This window comes from Pterocles gutturalis, unplaced genomic scaffold (assembly GCF_000699245.1).
Source record: "Pterocles gutturalis isolate BGI_N339 unplaced genomic scaffold, ASM69924v1 scaffold20353, whole genome shotgun sequence".
NCBI classification, from domain to species: domain Eukaryota; kingdom Metazoa; phylum Chordata; class Aves; order Pterocliformes; family Pteroclidae; genus Pterocles; species Pterocles gutturalis.
The window spans coordinates 120,996-130,350 of NW_010123632.1; the positions used below are offsets into that span (position 1 = coordinate 120,996).

Below are 9,355 nucleotides of genomic sequence, written 5' to 3' on the forward strand. Positions count from 1 at the left end.
TGGTCTTGTTGGCAGTTCCATGGGGAACCAGAGCACACTCGTCCTTGAGTTCATGGTGGGAACTGTAATGCCTTCGGGGAAATGTGCTGCTGGCAATCTGATCGCTGTAGGGCACCATACACTCTGCCTGAAAAGAGTTCCTTTGAGTGTAATAAGGGTGGTCTGCAGGATGGGGGTCCACCGGGTTTAACAAATATGGCTTCCTGTCCGGGTGGTGTGGCAGACTGTCACATGGAGGGTCACAGGCAACCCCATGATGATGACTACGGCTGCTAGATAATCCCTTCATTGTTGATGCAAAGCAGGTCCCAAAGTCATCTAATACGTATGGCTATGCAACAGGCAGATTGCAGAGAAAGGCCTAGAAGAATGAAATACAAGAGAAGCCATAAGATAACCAAGCTATGAGAAAAAACAGCACGTGAACTTTTAGCATTCATTGTTTCTTATTGTAAAAATAATTGAAATAAACATTCTCTGATTCTTTTTATCGCTTAATCTTTCCCATGTCCAAACATAGTGATAGGGGATATCTAAATAATATACAAGAAAAATGATCTTGTTCCACCAGATGGAAAACAGATGAAGAAAATTCCTCTGGTATGAAATTCACCATTGTCAGTAATCCACAGCAAATAAGTATCTCCATCTATACACTAAAACCTCAGTCCTGAAAACATTTGTGGACAGGGGCCTCCCAGGAGCCCTTAACTGCTCATCTGCATGTCTTCTGAACCAAATAAATGCATTTTAAAAGATTGTGTTCTTGATGGATGACTTTCTGGGTTCCTTTGGGCCAAATAAAGAGTGTGGTGCAATTAATGGGAAACTTTTCTCTGGCTTCAATGTTCATGTCTAAAGTACTGTTTTACTTGATTTCCATGTTGTCTGCCTAGACTTTAAGCATGTCAAGACAATAACAAAACATTGTTTCTGTGAACTCTTCTCAAATGAAGAATAAAATGATAATACATTTCACTAACACCATCAGAACAAAGCCAAACCAACTGTTTAATAATCTATCTATTTGGGGCTGCTGTATTTACTATTTACTTCCTCCTATTCATAAAAAAAAACCACAACAAAAATCTTACTCTTTATTTTCCATAAATTTTGAGAGGACTAAGCACTGTTTAAATATCCCTGCCTACTCCATCTACCATCAGGAGAGTTAGTATAGCCAAAACTTGCACGCTGCTATAATAGTGGAAGGGATTTCACCACTTAATACATGATTGTAGTTATCTGGCCCTGAAGTGACTCACAGTGTTATAGACTATTGATTACAACAAGTTGAAAATGAAAATCATTATCACAAGTGATATATTTACCACTCTGTTTGAAGCCAGATGTCCTCATTTCAGCTCTCACTGCTAGCAAAAGTCTGAATGCGACTGCTACTGCAACCTCTGAGCTACTAATGTATAAAATATTTGGTTTCAGATGTGGCAAAATGTTCTCACGTTGCCGTCTCAGCTCCTGATGGGCACAGGACTCTTTGGAGGATGTCTTATACCGTACACAACTAAAATGGGAGTCACTCAGCTACTTTATTCCTTTCCAGCATGGCTAATCACATCATACTTTTGGAAATGTCACTCTTGAGATCTTTCTTGGAGTATGGATAGACATGCGTACCAAACAGTTTTCCACTATGTTCCTACAGTGTTCTCTCAGATAAAGTTCATGTTTTAACAGGTTGTAGACATTGTACGTACTGGCAAATTGACAACAATGAAGTTTTCTAAAAACGCATTAAGTTAATATCAGTCTGGAAGAGCCTGCTCTGCTTCTCATCAGAACACGTTTTATATTTTCTTCTGAATCTGTGGTGAGCTAAAGAGAAGGTTTTTTCAATATGCTTCAAAGCTACTGTGGATGTCCCGCATTTCACTCCCCCTCACTGGATCCCTGCAATGCAGAAAATGTTCATTCTCAGGAGACCCTGAATTCCAACACAAGAATTTTCAAAATACCACAGAAAACTCTTGAAATATTCCAAATGAGCTCACTGGCTTACCTGAAGAGGGGCATGGCCGAAGGCACTTTTAAAAGCCTAAAAATAATATATTCAGAGAGCATGCTTTGTGAATTATACTGTAGTGACAAACCTTGTCACTTCTAAAGAGCATTTTACATCCTTACCAACTCCTTTAAAAAATGGGATCTATTAGACAGTGTAAGAGAGAAGCAACCAAAGGGATGTAGTAGTAGATCCATTACTTGCATCATTTAAAATCTGACTTGACCAAGAATATGCTGTCAAGAAAAATACCATTGAAGGATATAATGACCAAATAATAATGAACTAATCTCTGGTGTCTATGAATGTCTTTCACAGTTGAAGGCTTGTGAAAACAAGGCTTCAGTCAGTTAATTTTTATGTAATTCATTTACAATCATGCAACAGTCCTCAAGATGATTGATAAATTATCTTAGGGCTAACACTAGACTAGAGTGCCATATAAGATAAAAATAGTAAAACCTTGCCCCAAAGATGTGAGAAAGACATGGAGAAGTACAGTAAAGTGGGATACGCCCAGAACTAGTGATTTATTTTCATTCTTTCATTATCTGAATGACTATGAATTTTTCATTTTTGTGTACTGTGGAAAATGAGTATATGTAGACAAAGAGCAGAAAGGATCGATAATTTACAGAATAGTGAAGTCATGACAGGCATGGGGGATGTCATGGAATTATTAAGAATATGTAGTCTTAATAGATTGATGGAGCAGAATGGCTGGGATGAGGAAACACTTGATCTGATTTATAGGCTGGGACAGAATAGTGTGGAACATCTTGAAGATAAAGATGAGCTTAAAAGATGTAAGTACAGGTTGATAGATGAGAGCAGCAGTGTTATCAGCTGAGTTTTGGATGGTCTGGCAACATGGATGCTACGGAGGATGCGCAAGAGGTCTTAAAAAGTGAAAAAGCTTATGAAAAGTGACATTTGTTGGTATAGAGAGAAAGGGACAGGCTTTCCATCAATTGTGGAGGAAGATATAACAAGCTTGGCTAAGCAGTGCTATTTGATCTTGGATGGCAAGTAGGATGGTGGAAATGTTTAGGAGAAAAGATAACATTTAGTTCTACACCCATTTTGAGTCTGAGCTGGCAATGAATCTTCCATGAGGAAGTACTGGAAAAAAAAGCAGAAAATAGGATGATCTGCCCAAGAGGATTTGGATGAACAGATACACAGAATAACAGAGAAAATATGCTTGTGAAAGTAAAAGATCACAGAGTTACAAAAAAAGGAGGATAAATCTTTGCAGGAGCAGCAGATTTAAAAGAGGAAGAAAAAAAGGAGTAGCAAAGACCAGCAAATGATAGAAAAACCAAACCAAAACCAAAAGAGAGAAACCAAACTAAGTAACAAAAAGGAGTAATGGTAAAGGCTCCAAAACCTGGAAGAAATTGAAATTCAGAGTAAAAACTGTTTATTCCCAACTTTTAGACTGGTGTATACATTATGAGAGTTTTTTTCTGCTGCAACAGCATTGAAAACATTTATTTTATTGCGTGTCAATTGCCATAAAAACCCACGAGTACTAACTAGAATGTAGCTTTGTTTTACCTTAACTGCATTACTGCTAGAGTGTTGAAAGTGTGCTGAATTGGAATAAAACCAAGTACGTCCCATAGTGCACCTTCCAGAAAGGAAAGATTAAGTATAATATGCTCTGCACAGAAGAAGAGTGGTGCTTTTCTTAAATATTTAGTGGAAAATTCTGCACAGAAAAAACCTCAACACAATTCCTAAATCACTCTCACACCTCAGTCCTGCTTTAATATGTTATTATGTTAATACACATCTAGAAAAAACCCCCCACCCTGCAGACTCTTATTCCATCATTATTTTTCAAAAAATATGCATAATTTTCCATAATTGGCTGAACCTATCAATCAATATTTAGCACAATTAACTGCTGGAGACAGGGCTATCTGATGATGCCATGAATAGCTGAGAGGAAGCCAATTAAGATTTTTATTGTATTGTTACTTCTTAGCCAAACAAGGAACATTTAATTACTCATGAAATAAGGCAAGATAATTGATGAACATACTCCATATTAATAAACAGTGAAAATAGCAATTCTATGTACAGCAGACCAAAACCACTTGATGGCATAGGAATAGATGAGATGTTAAATAGACACAGCACTGTAAGGCTGAAGAATGGATATTACTTTCAGGATTCATGTTACATTTCCTTTTATTTTCTTGAGGATGCCCTGGGTAAGAAGTATTTGAATATATTCATCCTTGCTGCTAACATGGTGTCCCTAATGTACAACAGTTTGTTGGAATAGCTTAGTGGCTACAAAAATGCTTAATGAATTCTTATGTAATTAAAGTGAAAATACATGCAAAGTAACAAAACCTGATTCCATGAATTACCTACACTTTAACACATTTTATTTAACTATATTGTCTACTCCCGTGTTCCAAATTTATTCGTAAAACACGTCTTCAAGAGACATATTCTTTCCCTTAGATATATATGAAAACTTCTTCCATATAAAAGATTTACTGATATGCCACATAGCCTCTCCAATTTTACCTCACAAGACTGCAGAATTACTTTTCCTACTTTTTTACAGGAAGCTGCGAAAAATAATCAGGTCACAAATGCCTTCACTAATATAATGCATACATAGGTATATAAAGAGTAAGTAGATAATACAGGAGAAGGTAGCAGGTAGTACGAAATGGATAATTAATAACTCAAAATGACTAACATGATAAAAATAGTTTATGGCCACTAGCGACTTACAAACCTTCATAACTGAAATGTGTTTTATAGGATCAGTATGAAGAGTCAACATTCATAATTTTCTCTTTTTTTCAGTAATCTGATTATGTTGTATCAATTCAAGATTCAGCAAGGCAAACTGCCATATGCACAATATAATGCATAATGTAAAGTGTAAGGTCAATAACCGCTAAGATAACTGACACAATGGCAGTGATACCTATGCCAAGGTGTGTATCTTGACTATAAAAACATCCAAGTGAGATATATACAAGAAATAGACAAACATGCTCTTGCAATTTGAATTAGCAATACACAGAAGAAAGGCAATACAAGTATATTACATGTAGTTACCAACAGAGACACCCAAACAGCTGATCCTAACCCTTACGTCAACAATGACACCCTAATTATGTGTCATCAGGACCACAGCACTTTAAGTCTAATATCCTTGTTTGTTCAGAAAGTAAGAAGAGAGAGATGTTGAATTTCTTTTTGTTTGGCGAATGTGGTTCTTCTAAGATACCATTCAGTGAGTGAGAGGACAGTTCTGAATCCTTGTGCCAGGTCCAGAAACTGAAGGGCTGGTACACAGGTGGGAAGTGATGTAAACACATAATGTCATGTATGTATAGCTCTGAGTCAGGAAAACATTTAATCATGTGCACAAACTGAAATACACACTTGGCCCATATTGGTCCTTAGACCTCAGATTGAAGTAACCTTTTTCAAAGAAATGCTGTGTTACTGTTTGAAGTGAGAGGACACAAATTAGGCTTTTTAGTAGTCGTGCTCCCATTTTATGCACTATGGCAAAGACAGAGACATTCTCATTTCCATATTGCTTATTTATTTACTCACATGCTATGGGATGTTCCCAGGGAAATTTCTTTCCCTGATCCTCAGACTTTTGCAAACACATGGAAGATACACTCATGCTGAGAATCAAACTTCCATATGCTCCTCATTCAGCACATTGCCTTACTCCAAAGGTCCTGACATTTTGTAGCCACTCTGTGTGGCCTTTCTGTTCTGTTACATCACATTAATGAAAATATACACATCAATAAAAGGATATCTATTTTAAATGCATCTATTAACATATTTTATTAAACGTGTTCAGAAGAAAAAGAAGTTTCAAATTATTTTCCTAATCCATTTTGTCATGTAATATGAAAGACACCATGCCTTGGGTAAAACTCTCAAGAACATGTCTGGATTTTGCTTCTGTGTCAGCAATCACACCAGGCAAGTGATACTTACCTAATTTGATTTTGAACAGTGGATGGGGATTCATAAAGAGAAATGTTTTGGTCAGTAACATAAACTTATTCCGAGTTTATGGGCAGATCAATAAGTGGCAGTAACTGGGGAAAAAATGTAATTAAACTCTAGCTGATCTCTGAGGAGTCCCTAGCGAATAGTATGCATACAGAAAAAACAAGAGAGGCATCACTCCAACAATGTAATAAAAATGGATGGTTATTTTCTTCTGTCTGTATCCAACACTCTTTAGCTTACATATATTTGTGGTAACAAGTTTCACATTTATATTTGATGACTGTTTTCATCCATGTGTGTTTGGTGAGCAACTGTGGTGGTCCGTATCAGGGTAATATGTGCCTTGAAGGTTTGCGTTTCTTTTCTTCATCTCTTTGGCTAATAGCAGGTTGATTCTTCACTAGGAGTGTCACTAAAACTCTAGTCACTAAAGGAACCTAACACATAATTAATCTCTGAGTCATATCTAAATACATTACAAGTTCTGCAAGAGTTCTAGCAGTAATATGTCAGCAAAATTGTGACACACATTCTGATTTTTTTCAATGCTGTTAAGAGTGCGACTGGCAATAGGCAGGATTGCATGCAAAAATCTTGGCTCTACAAACAGAAATACTAAACTGTGATCATCTGCTCTTCCAATCTCCTCATTTGCACACACAATTAACAGTCAGCTTTTTAAAAATTCTGATCTGCTCCAGTGTGTAATAATATACTGTGCAATTAGACTGCTCATGCCTTTTCTGCCGTATAGAACATGGAGTCTCTCTGACACGCTAAGGTACAGCACATCAGTTGGAGAGCTTGCTGTGAATTACACTGCAAATTCAGAACTGTCAATCAACATTTTCTTCTCCCAGAAAGAAAATGACCAGGAGGTTATGTCTGTGTAACGTTCATATAAGATAATACATTAAAAGTGTCACATAGGTGGTATTGGATAATAGATCTCATATGCAAGTTGAGATGCTACATTTTATCTTTCTCAGTCTGTAGGATGATTCATGACCTTAACCTTTTTTTCAGCAGCACTTACACTGAGTTTCCAGAATGCTGTTTAGGGTGGGGGAACAGCGAAAGTGGATGAAAAGGAAGATACTCCAAAATTTGGAATGAGGTTAATACATACTGATGTGGGTTGCTCTCTTTTGGGTACCCTACTGTCACATCTAAGTTTGCGATTGCTCACACGGAATTTCTTAAAATGAAAGGATTACAGTCACTACTTTCTTGCAACTAGAGATAACCAATGTGATTTAGACTGCTTAAATTATCTCAGGGTTACAAAAAGAGGTAAATACCAGGGACAGGTCATGTGTTCCTACAATACTGACATCCCATAAAAATGAAGGGGCTCTCATATTGCCATAAAACATACAGTATTAAACGACTAACATAGATTTCAGGTATGTATATAGATTCTTGTAAGCCAGCTACTTACGGGTGTTAAAGACTCATTTTTCTGGTTGGAATGGGATGATCAGCAGATAAATCCTACATTCAATGTGTCCAATGTACTTTTCCTGTGAAAGTCAAGTAATTTTATGCTCTGCAATGTGGTCACATAGTGAAAATGGGCATCTTTGTACTAAAAGAAGCACTTGATCCTCATGGTGAGGACAATAATGTGAGCAAGCAAAGGAGCCACTACAGCATCTGGTGACTGACAATGATCTAATGGGAGCTGCTAATTTATGTCAGACCTTGCACCAACATTACACAGTCCTCAGTTTATGTTAGACCTTGCACCAACGTTACACAGTCCTCAGCTGCATGGCTACTAAATAATTTTCTACCATTTATTTGACTGATCTGCAGTTCTGTAGCATGGCACTTTTACGTCAAGAATCACAGTTAAATTATTGCCTGAGCTGCAGGTTTTCATGATCTCAAGCGTTTTTCTACATGTATTTGAACATTATGATATTTACAGTAAAGATAGGCAACTGGCTTTTCTTAGTTCTATACACTACAGCCCATTCAAGGCACACCACACCAGAGGGTCCATACTTCTATTTCTATGACGGCAGTGACAGCACGACTGTGTGACTTTGCTGGTTTTGACCAGCAATGTTCATGTCTCAAACAGGCTCTAAGCTTTATATTCCTTATTACTTAGAAACTAAGCTAAACATTATGTTAAATATTTCTTTCCCCACAAAAATTCATCCAACTAATTTTAATTCAATGAAACATAGTTTTATGAGACTCTTTCTACAGTTCCAGTCTTACTCACGGACCTTGACCTCATTTAGCAGAAACAGAGATTGATTTCCTTGAGAAATGTTCTTCCAAGTACACTGTGATCTTTTAAGTCCAAGCAAAAGTGAACGCTACAGAAACATACAAGCATCAGAGTCTCTATGCTTGCAGATGGTCTCCCATCTTTGCTTTCATTTGGTATCTCTATTTGAATGGTGTCACCCCTGAAAATCTGTTGTCAGCTCCAGAAGCTAATGAAAATGGAGAAAGAAATTTACAAGTGTCTTAATGGAGAAACTTCACTGAAGCCTTACAGGAGCTCTGTGAAGGCCAAGGGTAAGAGTTGTAAAGACATTCATTTTAACAGAATGACACTACAGGGCTTATTGATCTTCACAGCTGGACAGCCCATACAGTACCCCCACTAGCCCACCAGAAACAAAAAAACCTGCAAAACCTCAGTGAAAATATCTCATATTGTAACTACCAGTAAGAACTTCCTGGAAAATCTACTTCATAGTCATATTGGTATTATGGCGCTTTGGCTGTATCAACAAATGTCAACACTATGATCACCCTGCCTGATCATGGATGTGTTCCAGGTCCTGTGTGCCCAAGTCCAGTTTCTTCAGTGAGGCAGTAGGGGAGGAGGAAAAGAGCATCAAGAACACTCTGCTCATACCTAAGGCCAACAAACTTCTGCATAGGAGAAAACTGACTCTTGGAAGAAACAAAACCCCTCTCTGAAGGTATGGGATAAGCTCAACAAGGAAAGTGGAAAGTTCATTGGGTTGGAAGAAAACAGTCATGCTTAGATCAAAACTTAATCTTACTCATTTTAACGGGTTTCTTACAGCTCAGTCTAAAAGCAAACATAAGCTTGGTTTGGCGTTTAATAAGTAATTTTTGATTAAAAGGCAGAGAATAACAGAACTATGGTAACTGTTTCCTAAAACAGGGATGTAACACTGAGCTTGCTGACTACAAGGTTTAAAAAAACCCTAAACCACTAAACATTGACCAAGCTCTCATGTATATTGTGGTATAGAAATGCAGTTAAACAACTTTAACCAACTTACCTTTGATGGCTATGGCAACTGGTTGATATTT

The 9,355-nt window shown here is 37.3% G+C and overlaps 1 protein-coding gene across 1 annotated transcript in view; it reads right to left on the minus strand.

Moving 5' to 3' along the window:
- Positions 1-289, minus strand: part of LOC104465078 (disks large-associated protein 1-like) — a gene marked incomplete at its 3' end in the record, with an annotated part of 116,678 nt that extends 116,389 nt beyond the window's left edge. The window contains 2 exon segments of the mRNA XM_010077988.1: position 1; positions 4-289. The exon segment at position 1 is cut by the window's left edge and continues 658 nt beyond it. Coding sequence (XP_010076290.1) covers position 1; positions 4-289 — 287 coding nt within the window.
- Positions 290-9,355: the final 9,066 nt, after the last annotated feature.